Below are 19309 nucleotides of genomic sequence, written 5' to 3'. Positions count from 1 at the left end.
CCGCTTTGGAAAGGTACACCTGCAGAGTGTCTGCTGCACATCTGCTGTGTATGTCTGCATATGTACTGCACTTCTGCTGCATCCATTTTGTGTCTGTGGTGTGTTTGCTGGGTGTGCTCTGTATGTCTTCAGTGTGACTGCTGTACGTACACCGTGCTTCTGTTACATCCGCTGTGTGTCTGCTTCATGTTTGCTGTGTGTTTTCTGCACGTGTGTTGTATGTATGCTTCATCTTTGCTGCATGTGTTCCGTGTAATCTCCTGTGCATCTACTGTGATCATGCTGAAGGTGGAGGACTCACGTATGCCTGTGTAGCTGATTCAGGGTGTTCTGGGATCCACTAGCCTCTCCCAGGCAGAAAAGGAATCTGCTGCCCTAAAGCACTACAAGTTCTTGCCAAAATCCAGACTGGAATCTGGTAGATGAGCCTTACAGAGTGCCGCTGAGTCTGGCTGTTGTGCCCAGGGTGCACAGCCAGCCCAACACCCTCCACCTTCCCACTCCTGGCTCGCCACGGGAACTTGAGAACAGCAACCCAAGGAAGAAAATCTTCAGTTTCAACTCGGGTAAAATTTCCAGGCAGAAACAAAGGTGAGTTCAGGAAAACAAGGCTAATGGCACACCTACTGTAACAGAGACCTCAGGTTTTGAGCAAGGACAGGCAGGACAAGCAGTAAACACTTCATGACATGGGAGGAAGTAGAAACATCCGTGGTTAAAGCAGTTTCTACACAGCCACAGGCAATGGTTGGGATGCCGTTGTAAGGAATGAAGGGAAGCTGAGACAGTGACTGCCTTATCCATTGCTGGTGGCAGAATAGCAGGGAAATAAAAAGAAACTGCTCCCTGGAAAATGAAATTAATTTGCTGATCTAGCTGAATATCAGGGATGAATCAACACATTTTTTCAGAATTAAAAAAAACCAAACCAAACCCAAACAAATCAACCAATGCTTTTGAAGTTTTTAAAAATCAGATATTGTTATTGCTCCAGCTTGCCAAATCCATACATTTGTTCCTATGCACCATATAGCTTGTGCTATTTCTACAGGTAGCTGTGATATGCTGATAGTCATGGAGGTGTATTTCACAATGAAATGAGTTACAGTGAACATAGAATTACAGAATCACAGCATGGTTGTGGTTGGAAGGGACCTCTGGAGGCCATCTGCTCCAACCCTGCTGGCTCGAGCAGGGCCACCCAGAGCTGGCTGCCCAGGACTGTGTCTGGATGGAATTGAATATCCCCAAGGATAGAGACCACAGGCTCTCTGGGCAGCCTCTTGTTCCAGTGCTGTCACCCTCACAGTGAAAAAGTGTTTCCTGCTGTTCAGGTGGAACGTCCTGTATTTCCGAAACATCCCAAACTGCATAGCAGAAAATGCCAAATCTGATTCATTTGCATAATCCCATCCTGTCTGTGCAATGATGATGATAGTTACTATCACCAGCCCCAGGCAATCTGCTGAAGTGGTTGATGTAAAACTTAATTAGTAAAAATTAGAATGGATTTAGAAATATTGGGCAATAGAGCCTGACAAATTAATCCGATATTTTCCTTCTCTTATGAAAGAGAAAATTAAAGGGTGATGTTACAACCTCATAGGTCTACTGGGTGAAGAGACTCTGTTAACAGATGGTTCTTCAATCCAGCAAGCAAAGAGATAACAAGATCCAATGGCTTGAAGAAGAAGCTAGATGGGACTCAGACCCCAAAAGAAAGCATGGAGTTTTAACAGTGGGGATTATTACTCACTAGAAAACCTCCAAAGTGTATGCTCTTTTCACTGGTGATTTCAGTTCAAATTCTCATGCTTTTCTAAGAGATGTGATCCCTCAGCAAACCTCCAAAAAGAGGTTGGAGGGTTGCTGGCCAGGGTCCAGGCAACGTCTGAACTCTCTGTCTACACTTACATCTCTGCTGCCTTCCCCATCTGTCTGACCCTGTGTTAGGGCCCCAGCATCTCTGCGAGGGGCTGCGCGCTCATGACTCCACACATGACAAGGTCACAAGAGTATGAACGTTACACAGGTTTGTGGTTTTTCATGTTTTTTTGAGGGGAATTTTTATTGGGAAGGCTGTTAGTTCATGTATGGATGTGTAGCATGACACAACATGGTGTAAATGCCATGCTGAGGTATATGCTCGGGCTGGGTTTCCTGCCATCTTTACTATGTGATATTGATTAAACCATCCAACAAACAAATGAAGACAAAGAAAACGATGGGTAGCCTGTCTGATGGACAAGTTGGAGCATGCAGGAATGCAGAGTCAGAAAGGAAGAGCAGGACTTTGTCCACCTTATGCATAAACAGCACTGCTAAGCTATATTCACAAAGGACAGATGTCCTCCTCCTGTTCGGGATATCAAGACATTCACTTGCCTGTGGTCTCTAGGATTGTCCGGTATCTTGGTCTCTCTCTCTCCTCGCATGGAAATGAAGGTCTCCAACTGGCTGTGTCTAACCTTGTGGGTATGGCCCGATGCTCTGGCTTCGTGTCAGGGTAGACCTGGCTGTGCCTCAGCTCCTCACTCCTCCGTGTGGTCTTACGAGGGTCTCTGTAAAATCAGAGCCCCAAAGTGTTCTGCACCGGGAGGTCAGAAGTTAGTTATTAAAATAATGTATGGTGGCTCCTTTTGGTGGGATTTAAACATGGCTTGTTCAAACTCACAGTGAGGGAATGGAGTTTGGCAGAGAACTGTCACACAAGAGGTTATTCAAGTGCTCTCCTACAGCACTGATACATGCTGAATTTATCCAATGGCACTGCACAGAAACAGAGGGAAAAAATTATTTTTAATTTTCAGACCCAATGTCTGTGGCTCGAGGTTCCACTCCTACTGCTGCCCCGGCTGGAAAACGCTGCCCGGAGGGAACCAGTGCATTGTCCGTGAGTATCCATTTTCCTGTTAAGGGCACCAAGGGAACTAACTGCCACGTGGGAGGGAATGCATATCTCACACTTCAGCAGATGCCAGACCATTTCATAATCCACTGGGACAGGAGCAGCAATTGCTGGGAGTTCTCATCTCTGCTAGTCTTGGTTAGAGCAGGGTGGTTGCAGTTGGTCCCATTTAGTGCATGGCCTTTTATCTTCTGCCAAATTGCCACTGTGGTCCTTGTTGCTTGACAGTTTGTGTGCCTGCTTTAGAAGATTAGCTTCAAAGGAAAGCTATTAGTGACTCCTGAGAAAGTTATGTTGGAGCTGCTTGTTTAGATGAAATAATTTAGTTAGTTGCTAGCGCAACAGCTAGATGCTGATGTTGCAAACGTGATGTCATGAGACACTGTCTCTGAGCAGGAATTTGCATATCTCTTTGAGTGGCCACCCAAAGCAGGATGCTGATTTAGATAAATCACACCTCTGTGTTTGCAGGTAGCTGTCCTATTTGGAGCAGAGCATTACTATGCTCTCAAGTGCTGATATACACCTATAAAATCCATTAAGGTGCTGATGTTTTGCATTTCTGTAGGTTAAAGGCATGAGCTATAGGGAGATGAAGGAGCCTGCCCTTTGGAGGCCGCTCCCATGGGAAGTGAAAGCCAGCTCAGGAGTAATGAATGAGATTCTCATTGGAGACAATAGGAGTAATCACACCTGCATTTGGTCATGCTTCATACTGAAACATGGTCAATACATGGTGTCCTGGAGATATTAACCATACCCTGGATGTGCAAAATAGCAGGCAGCACTATGGGATGCTTCTATCTCCCAGTATTTTAGCTTTCTGAATAAATCAGCTGCATTAGAGACCACTTGGAATTGTATGTGAATGCCCTTTTCTAAAACTTCCTGAAAATAATTGACAGTGGGAGGTTTAAAGTTGAGGAAAACAATAGGCCTCTCTAGCGGGATCTCTCACATATTTCAGAAGTAATTCCACCTTCAGAGTGTAAAACTCAGCCACCTTTGTGAGAAACACCTCATGCTTCCTAATATAGAGCTGTCTGAGACCTTGAATGTACAAATCTGAGCCCAGAGCTGCAAATATTCTCCTCTCAAAGGAAACGTGCCTATTGTATTATGAGTGATGGGGCGAGTTGGTGTGTCCTTGCACACAATGAGTAAGCAGTGCCAGAGCATTTTACGCACCTAGAAAGGCAATAAAGAGGTGTGATGACTCAAGAGTTAAATGCATCTGATTTCACCCCAGGTTGATGGTAAGACATGGAGTTCTGTGCCCTCTCCTTTCCCCATGAGGAGAGACAGGCAAACTCACAAAATCCTCCTCACCATCCCGTGGACAGCAGCTGCCCCACCAAGGATACAAGGCTTGAGTTTAATGCTGGCTGCAGCGAAGGGTTAAGGAACTCACAGCCAAGTAGCTGCTCAGCGGCATGCGGGGTTAGCGACATTCAGGGTTGTCTGCTGACTTTTCTCATAACTGTAAAACATGCCATCTGGGCTGGAGGTCCTCAGGGGACTGTGTGTTGTAATTGTATTTATAAAACACACAAAGATGAGATACTTTCATGGGGCTCCAATAAAATCTGTGCTTACACAGGTGGAACAATACTGCCAGCTATGCTGTTAGCTCCCATGGCACAGGAAGGGGAAGAGATTAGCAGGGGTCCCAGGCAAGAAAGGATGGGGACTGATATGAAGGCATCCTGCTGATGCATCTCTGGCTGACTCAGGCTCAGCCCCTCATTCAACAGGAGATCCATCTTGGTAACAGCCGGTTTCCTCAATGCCAGACCGTGGGCTGCAAAATGCTTCATGGAAACACAAAAATTTTAAGGAAAAGAATAGGCTGGCTCGTCATGGATGTCACTTGTCTCTGCTGAGAACAGTTTTCAGCAGGCAAAAGTAGTGAAATGTATGTTCCCCATCCTCTGCTGCTGAAAAAGCAATGTGGTAGCAGGACCAGCCACAGCCTGTGATAAAAGGAAGGTGTCTCCAGGAACTCCCTGTGAACAAGTGGGTTCTTTCCACTTTTGCAGGGTCCTCAGTAGGTGCCCCAGCTTCCTCCCCAGGTTATTATTCTTAAAAGAGATGAGTTCACACCCTTTCAGCAGCCAAAAACACATCTGCAAGCAGGTTCACAGCATGTTGTGCTAATCACTGTGTCCTTCTCTTCCTCCAGCAATTTGCAGGAATTCTTGTGGTGATGGATTTTGTTCACGGCCAAACATGTGTACGTGCTCCAATGGACAACTTTCTCCCAACTGTGGCTCAGCTGGAGGTAAGAGAACATTTCTGGTGATCCTCCTCCCTCTGCAGTAGTTATGCACTCTCTTAAAAATTTCCCAGTTGCAGTGAAAGGAAATCTCTGAAATATTTTGTTTTGGCAGCCAGGTTCTGATCTGAATTGGGCAGTAGTAATGAAATCTTTCATTTCTTGTGGCACTTTTAGGAAGGGTCCTCACTGCCCCTGATACCTGGAGAAAACTGGCAACCTGCTTGCAATTTCTGCTACTTTGGTATGAGAAATCCTACAGGATGCAGCTCAGAAACCACATCTCACAGCAGCAAATAGCAGCACGGCTTCCAAAGAGTCCATCCACCCCTGGTTGTGCTTTGAAGTGGAATTAAATCTGTCACTGCTTTTGTTAACCAAATAAATATTTTTTTCCAGTGGAAAAATTTATTAAGTTTTTCTTAGGCTGTGATTTGGCTGTCATGGAGAATTGCCCAGCATTTTTAGCAAACTGCAGTGACACGATGAAGTTGCGTGCTGGCAGAGCTGGGAGTGCAGAACCTACATTGCCACTTTTTCTGCTTTGTTCTCCCATCTCAGACATTCAGGACAAAAATTGGAACAGCTCTGGGAGGAGGACTGGGTGGCTGAGGTTTCTGAAAAACAGGCTGTGGAGGACTCAGCAGTGTGACAGTCACATATCCAGAAAGCAATTCCTCTATCCCTCTGTAATCCCTGCAGGATGTATTCAAGACCAGATCCTGCTTGCAACCACTCTGTTACCCTGCAGCACATGGCTCTGCACAGAAAACACTCCTCTTGCTTGAGTCTAAACCCTGATAGCTAATCACAGAATCACAGAATCCCAGGTTGGAAGGGACCTCAGGGATCATCTAGTCCAACCTTTCTGGGAAGAGCACAGTCTAGACAAGATGGCCCAGCATCCTGTCCAGACGACTCTTGAAAGTGTCCAACGTGGCCGAGTCAACCACTTCCCTGGGGAGATTATTCCGATGGTGACTGTCCTCACTGTGAAAAATTTCCCTCTGGTGTCCAATCGGAATCTCCCCAAGAGCAACTTGTATCCATTCCCCCTTGTCCTCTCCATGTGACTCCTTGTAAAAAAGGAGTCTCCATCTTCTTTGTAGCTACCCCTTAAGTACTGGTACATGGTGATGAGATCCCCTCTGAGCCTCCTTTTCTCACGGCTGAACAAGCCTAGTTCTCCCAGCCTGTCCTCATATGGCAGGCTTGTGTACTGCCTTGTGTACTTTCTGGAAGGGAATTATTGCTCCTCTGTGCCCCCTTTTCCCCTGGGTTGTATTGCTGGAAAGGACCTGGGAGTTATGGTAGACATGAGGCTGGATATGAGTCATGTAACAGAGCTCGATGGCCACAAGTTGCTACTTGGGATGTTGAAGCTTGAGATCTTCAGGCATGAAGAAAATTTTCTTACACTGGAAGGTGGTGCGGTGCTGGGACAGGTAACAAGAGCTGGGGGGGATCGCCCTCCGTGGGGGGTTTGAAGACTTAGCTAGACAAATTCTTAGTCTGCTTAATCTGTGGGGAGGCTGGATGGAGACGTCCAGCAAGCCCTTCCAACCACGGTCCTGTAAACCAGCACGAGACCCACCTGGGTCAGCGTAGACTACGCGTGAGCCAACAGGTCTGCCCGAGAGGGCTTCAGTTGTTTCTAAAGCAAGAACAGGGTGTGAACGGGGGCTGGCCTGCACTCTAGATCTCCAAATGTGGGCAATGATACTGGGTGACCATTTGTACCTGACTATATAAGCAGTCCACCCATACATGACGACACTGCTCAAACACACCAGCCGAAAAACAATCCTGCAAGCAAAGAAACAGAGCTGTGGCATGGCATTGTTTTAAGGAGGCTGATTTTGCTAGTGCCCTATGTAAAATGCAGAAATTAATGCGATTTTATAATCTTTTAAGGTCTCAGATGGCCATTGCTAGAGACAACCAGAAATTTATTTTCTATTATTGCCCATCCATGGGCAAACTATTGTTAATAAAGTGACTTGCAGGCATCTGATTGAAGGCCAGAGAACTAGCCCCCCCGAACCCCAAAACCACATTCAGGGTGTGACTCAAAGAAGATAATTCCCAGCATCTGATTCCAAAGTGCCACATTGTGCTACAGCCCTGCAGATGTCCCCAGCAAGTGCTCAGCACCAGCGCCTACGTGTGCACGGCTCTGCAGACCTTCCCTGGGCTTTGCTGAGAGGAAGGTGCTGGAGAGACAAAGGTTTCTGGAGTGAGGGTCCATATGTTAGCAATCACGGAGGAATGCAAGGAATGTTGTAAGCAGTATATACATTTGGGCACAGATCTGGCATTCCCCTGAGCCTGGGGTGGATTTCAGCGTGCACTTGAGGAAGGTAGGTTCCTCTGCAGGGGCTTCATCAAATCTGGCATTCATTGTGGGGATGTTTGGATCTGCATTTATCACGAATGCTTCAGGGAGGTAAAGCAGACAAATTGTGCATTCCAGAGGCAATAAAAGCCACTCTGCCTCTCTCTGTCATAACAAAAAACTTGGTTTCCTACTTGGGGGAGTAAAGATTTTTTAGGAGTAATTTGCAAGTGACTGTTTAGATAGTAGCAGGCAGTAAGCAGACAGAAAACCTGCCTGCAAACTCCACTACTGATGGCTGACAGAACAGCTGCAGCCACTGATCCTTTAAAATAAGCTGTAGAACTAATCCAATCCAAGCCAATCATGGGAAAACTTAACTAGGGCGAGCTGTCATTCTCTTTTTCCTGGAACTTTGGTCGCTGCTACCCTGGAAAATCCTGACAAAGTGTAACAGGCCTTTAAATTCTTGGTTGAAAGATGTTCTTCTGCACTTCAAGTCTGCAGGGGGTTCTAACAGTGCCAGCCTTGGAGATAAGTCAGATGGGGATGGGACCTCAGGGCTTTTGGGATCATGGGCGAAGAAATGGGGCCTGCTCTGTGCAGCTCCAGGAATAGTCTTTGCCAATTAGCTGGAAAGTTTCTGGATGAGTGTCAGGGCTTTTCTTACGTCCAGACCCTGAACTCCCAAAATTTCTCAGCTTCACTAACCCTTGCCCCTTGCTGAATGCATCGAATGCGAGGGCTCAGGATGCCGTGTAGGGAAGAGCTCTGACAGATGGCCAGCTCTGACAGACAGACACTTCCTAGCTACCTCTGTCTCTGGGCAGCCCTCCCAGATTTGCTGTATGTAATTGCTTTCCCAGGGCTGATTAATTATAGCGAGGGGTGTAGGGTAAGCATGTGTTGGAAGCAGTGCCTTTTCCCAGAGACACCAGTCTCATGTCTGACAATCTGAGCAATGCTTTGAAGCCTCAAGCTTAGTTTCCTTAATGATTAAACTTTCATCTAAATTTGGCCTGATCTCTGGCCATAGAGCAATAGGAAGAATAGTAGACATCATGACTAACTCAAACCACACTAGCAATGCATGGATTAAATGTACAGCACATGTGCCAAGCATTTTGAATGCAAAGCTCTGAGACTTCCTGTTCCACTCCTCCTTCCTTTCAGGCTTCCTATGAACAAGGCGTCAACCATATAATTATCCCTATTGGACACTTGTGAGTCCTACTACCTTTTGGACAGACATTTCACTTGCACTGGCCCCAACTCTTCCTTGCTTGGAACTGATGTTGCATGCACAGAAGAGACACAAGCCACAGCTGAGCATCCACTCACGTATGCACTCTCCAGCCCCACCTTCTTCAGGCTGCCAAGTCATGGCCCCGCCTATCCCTGGCAGACATGTACTGTGGTGTACATGCTGAAAAACAGTTTTCACATAACTCGCTATATAACCTCAGGCACTTGCAATGTGAGTTGTCACATTTTACAAAGGGAGAATGCATTGTTCCAGGCGTTTCAGTAAAGAATAAAAGCTGTTTGACCTGTATTTGTAACTCAGTGTTTAGCAGTAAACCTCCCCTTTTGGGCTCTTCTACTTTAATACCACATTCCTTAAACATTGAATAGTGATGAAAGAGTTAAAGCCAATACTGGCTTTGTGTCTACATTAGTATAAAACTCCCCAACTCTTATTTATTGCTATTTCCCTACAGTGCACTAGTCACATTCAGTGTGTCATAATCTAGTGTGAAAGCTGAACATGGAAAGAAGAATAGATGATACGTGCTTTTCTTTTCAGATTTCTTAAAAAACCCCCCTCTTGTATTAAATGAATATCGTCAATAAGGCCACATAGTAATTGTAAAAGGAAAAGCAATATCTCAAAAGTTGATGGGTTTCCTCCATCAAAGAAATTCTATCCCCCAAACATCTCATAGGTCTTTTAATATGAAGGCTTTTTAAAGATTAGACAGCCCAGAATGTGAAAAGTGTGGTTTTAAAATGGAGCAATAACCTAAAAGAATAATAAAAAGGTTATGAAAATATTTGAAAAGTGTAGTATCCCAAAAGAAAGGGTTGTTTAGAATGACAGAGTTATCAAAGGGAGGTATCGGGCAATCTGCCTTTGCTCACAGTCGCATGAGCTACTGCAGGACGTCCTGTCGAAAGGACAAAGCTGCAGATGTTTAATCGGGGTAGATTCCTTAATGAAGTAAAATGATGAGTGTCTTTGGTTTCTGTGGAATAAGGGCTATTGATATTACTCTAAAAACTGTTTGCCACAAGAGAACAATTATACCTTGCCCTGTGTGAGATGGACTTGAAAAATTACATCCCCTAAATTGCCCCTGGTCTCGCAGCGCCCGTCGTGTTTATGGCTTTCCCCTGGCTGAACAGTTCAATACTACCAGGAACAATAAAAATGTCTTACATCTAGGGAATAAAGAACAGACTATGGTATTTACTTTTGTAGGCAACTCCGGGGTAATTATACCTCAGCAGAAGTGCAAGCATTTAACTGCTCCATGTGTTCCTCTCCTACCATGGGAAGTCAGCAGTGTCTCCATTTAACTTGACATCACCCTTAGATTCTGCACTGACAAGAAAGTTTTGAACATCCGTTACCTGTGAGATGTTCACAATTCGTTGCATCAGCGTGTAATATTTCCCTGCTCTTCTCCACAGTCCAAACCTGCAGTGTGAGATGCATGAATGGGGGGAGCTGCAACGAGGAGTCCTGCCTCTGCCAGAAGGGCTATACTGGAACATACTGCGGGCAGCGTAAGTACCTGCAACGCCTGCCGTACACATGGGGAGCTGCAGGGCAAGGCCAGGTTCATGCAGCCTCACAACAAGAGAGGCCCCCTTGCACATGCTGATGTGCTCTTTGATGTCAGGCTTTATTCTCCTCTCCATTGGAATCTCAGCCTGCTCTCCTTAGGGGGTACAGATCTATATCTGTATCTATATGTATATCTATAGCTATAATTTGACTGTAAATATATATATAAATATATATGTATATTAGATATAATTTCTCTGTAAATAGTTTTAGATAAACAGCATATTCCCGGTGAATGGGCTTTTTGTGGGAAACCTTCATTTTTCTCAAATGAAGTCGTCTTTCAATTAGAAGAAGAAAAACAAAAAAACCCCAAACAAACCAACATTGATTATAAATTATGCCTGGCGAGTTCAGTTTTTAGTTCTGTTTATTTGACAACACTGACTTTCTATAGGGAAACCTCAATATAGTAATTGAAAAAAAAATTTTACAATGTTCTATGACTCGGTTTTCTATTCTGTCAAAGCACCTATACCTTTCATAGGGAGAAAGTTAATTTCCACCCCCCCCAATTTCCCATGAATTATATTTGGCAATTTGAAATCATTGCTCATGCCCATTGTAGAATTAACAACCAAACAACTTAGGTGCCATCTTTAATAAGTAAGCAAGTATGCACAATGGTTTTGAAAGAATCTCTGATCAAATGGAACTTTCCAGGCAAATTTCAAATCCCTGTATCAATGTGAGAATCACTAAAGTTCTCAGTGAAATCTATGAGAAGTTTTTTTTTAAAGATGGGCAAAACACCATGTTTCCCCTAAACTTATCCTCAGCTATGACTGATTCATTTTTGCTGAAACTTTCCAAAAAGTTCAACTAAAGGCAGACATGCCATATGGAAAATTTCATTCTGAACAGCTAAAACTTGGGAAAAGTATAAGTAACAGCAAACCAGGGCTTATAATGGACTGTGCTAGGCAACCTTAATTATGTGCTGCTACCAGGTCCACCTATAATATCCTCAGTAGAGTTTTCATAATGGTTCAGATATTGGCAAGACATCACTGACAGGGTGGGGAACAATAGAGAGTCCCACTGGCAGCATCCCAGCAGAGCAGATTTCAGCTTCCTCGGCCCTAAGGTGGGTGTAGCCTTTGAAAGCTGTGGAACGCAGCAGTACCTGCCCTCTGCAGCTCAGAGCTTGGTGCTAGACCAGTGAGGGCCACGCTGAGGTATCATACGAGATTGCCGTGCACCTCACCTTTCAGGAGATTATATTCTCATCTTCAGTGCGCTGGTGTTGCTGGGCGATTGGGTAGCTCAGAGAGTGAAGCTCTGTATAGGAACTGTAGGAAGTGTCATAACTACTCCTCTCATTAGTCAGCTGCTGAGATTCTAATAGGTCAACAGCATCTTTCACAACCAGCAGTTGCTCATGTCATGTGCAGAAGTGTTCCTATGTCCTGCTCAATTAGCTTAGCCTCGGCCCAGGGAGTAACCAACAACCTACTCCTTTGAATTCAGCCCTAGAATATTGACTGCAGGTTTTCAACTATGGGTAGCAGGAATAATTTTAAGTCAATGAATACTTGTGTGCTGATCAGACTGCTTCTTCTTTGCTTTAGGTATGTGGGATTAAATGGCAAACAAATCTCTCCTCACATTTCACCATTGTCATATGTTAAACATTTGCCTTTATGCAGTTTCTCATTTGTATCAGTTCGTCTTGACCTTGACATTTAAATCCCAATGCTGACTTGAATGAACTGAGATTCCAGAGTGCAGGAAGTCCTCTCAAGTGAAATAAGAGGTTATGGCCTTTTTATAAAAGGCTTCATTCATAAACAGGAAGTAATTTTTCCAGGAAAAAATATCAGACTTTTCTCTATATGTTCACTGCGCGGAGGAGACTCCTGATGGGTGAACAACATGAAGTAGGTGATATTCCAAGTCCTGCCAGCAACACATGTCTCTCGCTGTGGTTTCACTAAGGGCAGAAATCACTGGTTTCTCTTTCTATTTCAAAACAGCTGTCTGTGAAAACAGCTGTCAGAATGGAGGTCGATGCATTGGACCAAACCGTTGTGCTTGTGTCTATGGATTCACCGGTCCCCAGTGTGAGAGAGGTAAGGAACGCATTTTCATGATATTATCACTGACAGAGCACCGGATGAGGAGTTGTATGTTTAAACACATGATACACAATTTTATGTGAATTTCTGCTCGATTCTGCTGCCTGATAATACAGCCTTATGACAACCCCATGCCCAAAGCACTCTCTGACATCCCTGGGCATTACATGTACAGGATATGAAGTGCCTACTCACCGCACAGCTGTTCGATGTCTCTGGATCCTCCTCCCTCCACATGTGGCCCCTTGTAGCTGTTTGTTAAACATCAATAAGCCCCTGTGCTGAGTACGAAAAGGGTATTTTTCTCTTGGGCATTTCCCTGTTTCTTGTCTTGATAACCTGGAAGTGGCTTAGAAATTCCAGGAAGCCCCTTAGCACAGCACCCTCATGAAGGGAAGGTGACACCATCAGTCCCTTCCTAAACTCTAAGAGAGAAGGGAAAAACGTAAACCAAAATTTTCAAATGTGCTAGTGTGGTGGGTTGACCTGAGCCAGCAGCCAAACACCCATCCTGTGTCTGCCTCACTCCCCTCTCCTTTGGGATGGGTAGAAGGTAGAAGGAAGGCAAAAAGACTCATGGGTTGAGATAATGTCAGTTTAATAAGGAAAGCAAAAGCTGTGTGTGGTAGCAAAGCAAAATAAGGAATGGATTCACCCCTTCCCATCGGCGGGCAGATGTCCAGGCAGTTCCTGGGAAAAAGGACCTCAGCACCTGTAATGGTGGCTTGGGAAGACAAACACCATAACCATCTTATATCCCCTCTTCCTGCTTCTTTCCCTGAGGTTTTATTGCTGAGCATGGCATCATATGGTGTGGAATAACCCTTTGGTCAGTTGGGGTCACTTGCCCTGGCTCTGTCCCCTCCCAGCCTCTTGCCCATCCCCAGACTACTGGACTGGAACTGGAGAGCAAGACTTGGTGCTGTGCAAGCACTATTCAGCAACAGCCAAAACCCTGGGGTGTTATCCACACTGCTTTAGCTCCAAAAGCAAAACACGGCACCACGATGAGGGAAGTTAACTCCATCCCAGTTAGACCCAATACAGCCAGGTAGTTTTGGTGCCCATCTTGAGTTACCCTGAGCTGGACTTGCAGAACTCTCAGCGTTCACTGATCCTGCTCAGCACCACAAGTGCGGCTCACTGCAGCTCTCGCAGAGGAGCGATGTCTAAGGAGTGAGGGACCACACGCAGTTAGGGATCACATGCAAAACACTGGTTTAAGGACTTGACCAGCTCACACAGGAACTCTGTCAGACATGGGTAGACAGCAATTCACCGGGCGAGCACGCAGCTCCTCTATCAGTTAGACCATTTCTGTAACCTCCTGTCTCTCTCACTATATAGAATCAAATGCCTGCAGCAACTCTATTGCCTGAATTTGACCTGTCCTGTGTGCTTTGGGAGACAGTTACTTTTGGGTGAAGGAGGTCAGTACCATGTACCATCAAAAATTAAAACTAATGATGTCACCAACGCTAACAGCCAATAATTTTCAAATGAACATGGACCTGAAACCCCAGAAGTCAATATTCCAACATTTGCAAAACTATTTTGATGGTTTAGTACTATATTTACTTGAAAAATATGACCAGAACTTAAGGTTTTCCATGAAAGAACCTTATTTTAGTAAGAATGTTTTGAAGGGAAACATAAGCCAACTCTGGTTTACTGTAAACCTCACACGGTTCGATGCCAGCTGCTCATCCAGTATGAATTGAAACAGGGCCACTAAGAACCACAGTTTTCACCAGCTAAGAATATGGCTTTTGGTGACATGTGGCTTTGCTGTATTTCATCCAGCCAGCATGTGCTGAGCGGCCAGATCAGATTTACATCTGGGCAGTGTGGGTATGGCTGAGATTTTGGCTGAGACACAAAATTTCTCCCTTTCCTGTTGGCTTAGATGGACATCTCACGACACTGCTCTGATATGATTTTTGGCAAGAGTCAGAGTGGCACAGAGCAGAAATGAAACTGAAGCATGATTCTAATGTGCAAACTCCCAGGATTAAGATCAAAGCACCCTGGAAATATTCTGCTTTTCTAGCCTCTCATTTTCCTGAGATTGGGTTAATTCTGTTTAACTCCATGTCCAAGGGTTGGACTATTCTTGCCTTTAATGTTTTCTTTTCCAAGTTGGGGATTCTTGGCAACGTGATTTAGAGGGTGAGATAGGAATAACAGTTGGTTTCCGGTAGCCCAGGCATCAGTCAGCTCTGACTGAACAGCGGCCAGCAGAAATAGGCAGAGCTCAACATAGCTGTGCAATGTTCCCTGGGTTACGAAAGTATCTACTGAACCTAATGGTGCAGGTGCCCCATAAAAGGCCTCTGCTGTGGTTTGAGCCTCACATTTATTGGATGCAGAGACTGGAAAGCTCTTTAAAAGCCTCCACACACATTTACTGAAGTAACCGTTCATTGTTCCAGTCTCCTTCTTTGTACTCTCCTGCAAACACAGATATCAGTTGAGCACTGCAGTTATCTAGTCTCTAAGCCCTCTCCCTGCCTTTTTCTAACACACACATATGCACGTGCAGCTATGCATTGCTTTAGGTATGGAAAGGTATTATGATAACAGCCTTTCTCTTTTGAAGGCTCTGCCTTGCAGGATTCCTTCCCCTAAAGCCCTAAACCCGAGCTCCAGAACTATGCTTGTAGAGCTGCTTTCTTTTTTTCTGGCTCACGGGGATCTGAAGTATTGAGATTCATAAACCGATATGGACATTGGCTGCGTTTGAAAAGAAAGCTGGAAATTTCTTAAAGAAACTTCTGGATACAGCAATGCCAGGAGGGACTGAAAAATCCAACTGTCCTGACTCTGCGTGATAGTGGAGGGGGTAGGAGAGAGAGAAGAGGCAGGGAAAGAAGGTGTCTGAGCAGGGGCAGGCTTTGGAGACATCTTGTAATGTATACAATTATTTAAATAAAGAAAGCATTTTTACAAAGCCTTTAGAGATTTGGTTTAGTCCAGACTTGTACTAAGAGACAAAACAAGCTCTCAAGCTGGTTATACACAGGTCTTCCCTGCCAAGACAAACAGAGTGCTTGCTTTGCTAAGAGATGTTAAAAGTTACACTTTAAAAAGAGGCTCCTGGCTGGGAAGTCTGTGAGTTTGCAGCCAGGTGAGGTGGTTGTGACTGACCTACCGAGAATAATTAGCGTGACAGCAAAGAACTTAACCCTTCCAAGGAGAGAATGAATTCCTGCTCCATCACCGGGCCTGTTAAGATGAAGTCCTGTGCTGGTTTTGGCTGAGAAGGGGTTAATTATCTTCACTGTAGTGGTCGAGTACCTTTCCAGCTTCCTGTGCTCTGCCATGTCGGTGGGAGGCTGGGAGGGGCAGGGCCACAGCTGGGGCGGCTGACCCCGACTGGCCAATGGGATGCTCATTCCATACCATGTGACACCATGACCAGTATATTAAGGGAGGCAGTTTGCGGCTGGGGGAGTTGTGGTGTTGGGTCGGCGGGTGGTGAGTGGCTGCGTCGTGTGTGGTTTGTTTCATTGGTTCATCCCCCCCCGGGGCTTTGCGCCTCTCGTTGTTCTCCTTTACATTGCATTTTTTTTTTTTTAAATTTTAATTATTAAACTGTTCTTATCCCAACCCACGAGCGTTACCCTTCTGATTCTCTCCCCCATCTACCGGTGGGGAGTGAGAGAGCGACTGTGTGGGGCTGAGCTGCCGCTAAACCATGACAGTCATTTTGGCGCCCAACGTGGGGCTCAAGGGTTGGAGATAATAACAGCTGCTGGTCACAGCACCATGTTGTCCTTTTTGCAGTTGGTGTTAAAGATTGGTGTTGGTTTGTTGAGTCTGCTGCGTTCTGCTGTGATTAGTAACGTTTTGCCTATGAGATTGGTTATACAAACACTCGTTTTCAGCTTTATCTGGTATTTGGGGTTTTTGCTGAAACCGTTACTGTACTTTGGATACCACCTTGTTGAGGCAATTAACAATTATACCTCCTCCTCTGAGAGATTTTATATGGAGGAAATACAGAATGGTACCTTTGCAACTTTGTTCTATGATGTCTCTGCCTCTATTACAACAACCTTTTTGTATCTTGAACATCCTTGGGTGGTTAAGGTGCACTTATTGTTAGTTTTTGGACATGTTGTTTTGGTTTTGACTAAGCAACTTAAGAATATTACACAGAAATCTGCCCTGAGGCTTGATAGTTATGAGTGGCAGGGCATGTGGGATAGCATGGGCAAATACCTAGGGCAGTGGGCACCCCCAGTGTTTGGAGTTTCACCCCCAAACAAGTGCAGAATCCTAAAAAACTAGTAGAATATTTGGAGAAAGTATGTTGTTACGCTGGGAACTCCAGAGAGACACAGATAATTGCAACGTGCTGGGGTCTGGCCCATGCATACCGAGCCCTGCTCAACAGTATTCAGTGCCCCCAAGGGGAAGAGAAGGTCTCTGGATTGAAATGCAGTGACTGGCACTGTAGTCACTCCAGCCCTGAGGACAGGCACTGCTGCCACTCAAACCCCCAGGACAAACACTGTGGCTACTCAAACCACCACGACAAGTGCTGGAGCTTACTCAGAGAGTCAATCCGTGCCAGTATCAGTCGCCCCCATACACAAGATGAAATACTGGAAACGGACATCAACTCGTTTAGAACGGGATGATGAAAAAGCAGGGCCATCACAAGGAGAGGAGGAAGAAGTCATAAATGAAATAGAGACCACCCGATCCCTGTCCTTGAGTGTGTTGCGAGATATGCGAAAAGATTTCAGCCCTCCTTCAGGTGAGCACATTGTCACCTGGCTGCTCCGATGCTGGGATAATGGGGCCAGTAGCCTGGAATTAGAGGGAAAAGAAGCCAAACAACTGGGATCCCTTTCTGGGGAAGGGGGCGTTGACAAAGCAATTGGAAAAAGAACACAAGCCCTCAGCCTCTGGAGGCGACTCCTGCCTGGAGTGAAGGAAAGGTATCCCTTTAAAGAAGATGTTACATATCGCCCAGGAAAATCGACAACTATGGAGAAAGGCATCCAGTATCTAAGGGTATTAGCTGTGCTTGAGGTGATTTATGGTGACCTGGACGATCCAAAGATCCAGATGAAGCCGAGTGCACACGACCCATGTGGTGGAAGTTTGTATGGAGCGCACCATCTTCGCATGCAAACTCAGTGGCAGTGATGTCCTGGAAAGATGATGAGACACCAACGGTGGCAGAAGTGATAGATAGACTCCAGGATTACGAAGCAAATCTCTCTTCCTCGCTCATCTCTGCTGTGGAGAAACTATCCCAAGAGGTCCAGCAACTCAAAGATCTGTCCTACTCCCCACCTCGACAGGGCAGTGTCTCAGCTGTTAGGAATAAGCGTCCTTTGGCTCAAAGGAGGGGATACACACCACGGGCCACCCTATGGTTCTATCTGCGTGACCACGGAGAGGACATGAGGAGGTGGGATGGCAAGCCTACTTCGACCCTACAGGCACGAGTGCGAGAACTGCAAGGAAGAACAGTCACTCAGGGAGGCTCTTCCAGGAAAGCTGCTGCTCCAGTTTCCAGCGAGCAAGTCCCCAGACAGAGGAGTAGAAGCGCTGATTTTATTTCTGAGCTTAATAGAGGGACTCCTGATTCACATTTACAGGAAGTGAGTTGTGACTGCCATGATCAGGACTAGAGGGGCCCTGCCTCCAGCCAGGTGGAGGAAAGGGATAACCGGGCTTACAGGACTGCGTGAATCCAATGGCCTGGCATGTCCGACCCACAGGAGTATAAAGCTTTAGTGGACACCGGTGCACAGTGCACCTTAATGCCATCAAACTATATAGGGGCAGCACCCATCAGCATTGCTGGAGTGACAGGGGGATCCCAAGAGCTAACTGTATTGGAGGCCGAAGTGAGCCTCACTGGCAATGAGTGGCAGAAGCACCCCATTGTGACTGGCCCAGAGGCTCCGTGCATCCCTGGCATCGACTACCTCAGGAGAGGGTATTTCAAGGACCCAAAAGGTTACAAGTGGGCTTTTGGTGTAGCTGCCTTGGAGACGTCGGAAATTAAACAGCTGTCTACCTTGCCCGGTCTCTCAAAGGACCCTTCTGTTGTGGGGTTGCTGAGGGTCAAAGAACAACAGGTGCCAATCGCCACCACAACAGTGCACCGGAGGCAGTATCGCACCAGCAGAGACCCTCTGATCCCCATCTATGAACTCATTCACCAACTGAGGAGCCAAGGAGTCATCAGTAAGACCCACTCACCCTTTAACAGTCCCATATGGCCAGTGCGGAAGTCTAATGGAGAGTGGAGACTAACAGTAGACTATCGTGGCCTGAATGAAGTCACTCCACCGTTGAGTGCTGCTGTGCCAGACATGCTAGAACTTCAATACGATCTGGAGTCCAAGGCAGCCAAGCGGTATGCCACAACTGATATTGCTAATGCATTCTTCTCAGTCCCTCTGGCAGCAGAGTGCAGGCCACAGTTTGCTTTCACATGGAGGGGCGTCCAGTACACCTGGAATCGACTGCCCCAGGGGTGGAAACACAGTCCTACCATTTGCCATGGACTGATTCAGACTGTACTGGAACAGGGAGAAGCTCCAGAACACCTTCAATACATTGATGACATCATTGTGTGGGGCAACACAGCGTAAGAATTTTTTGAGAAAGGAGAGAAAATTGTCCCAATCCTTCTGAAGGCTGGTTTTGCCATAAAACCAAGTAAGGTGAAGGGACCCGCGCAAGAGATCCAGTTCTTAGGAATCAAATGGCAAGATGGACGTCGACAGATCCCAATGGATGTGATCAACAAAATAGCAGCCATGTCTCCACCAACTAGCAAAAAGGAAACACAAGCTTTCTTGGGCGTTGTGGGTTTTTGGAGAATGTATAT

The 19309-nt window shown here is 45.8% G+C and overlaps 1 protein-coding gene across 2 annotated transcripts in view; it reads left to right on the top strand.

The window, feature by feature from the left end:
* FBN3 (fibrillin 3) overlaps nt 1-19309 on the top strand; it is a 124099-nt gene that overhangs the window by 16653 nt on the left and 88137 nt on the right. For both annotated transcript variants that reach the window (XM_064469811.1, XM_064469812.1), the window contains exons 3-6: nt 2811-2893; nt 5091-5189; nt 10213-10308; nt 12346-12441. In XM_064469811.1, coding sequence (XP_064325881.1) covers nt 2811-2893; nt 5091-5189; nt 10213-10308; nt 12346-12441 — 374 coding nt within the window. The remainder of the gene's footprint in view (nt 1-2810; nt 2894-5090; nt 5190-10212; nt 10309-12345; nt 12442-19309) is intronic.

The sequence above is a fragment of the Phalacrocorax carbo genome, chromosome 19 (assembly GCF_963921805.1).
Source record: "Phalacrocorax carbo chromosome 19, bPhaCar2.1, whole genome shotgun sequence".
In the NCBI taxonomy this organism is placed as follows: Eukaryota; Metazoa; Chordata; class Aves; order Suliformes; family Phalacrocoracidae; genus Phalacrocorax; species Phalacrocorax carbo.
This window is presented reverse-complemented; position numbering and strand designations above follow the sequence as displayed.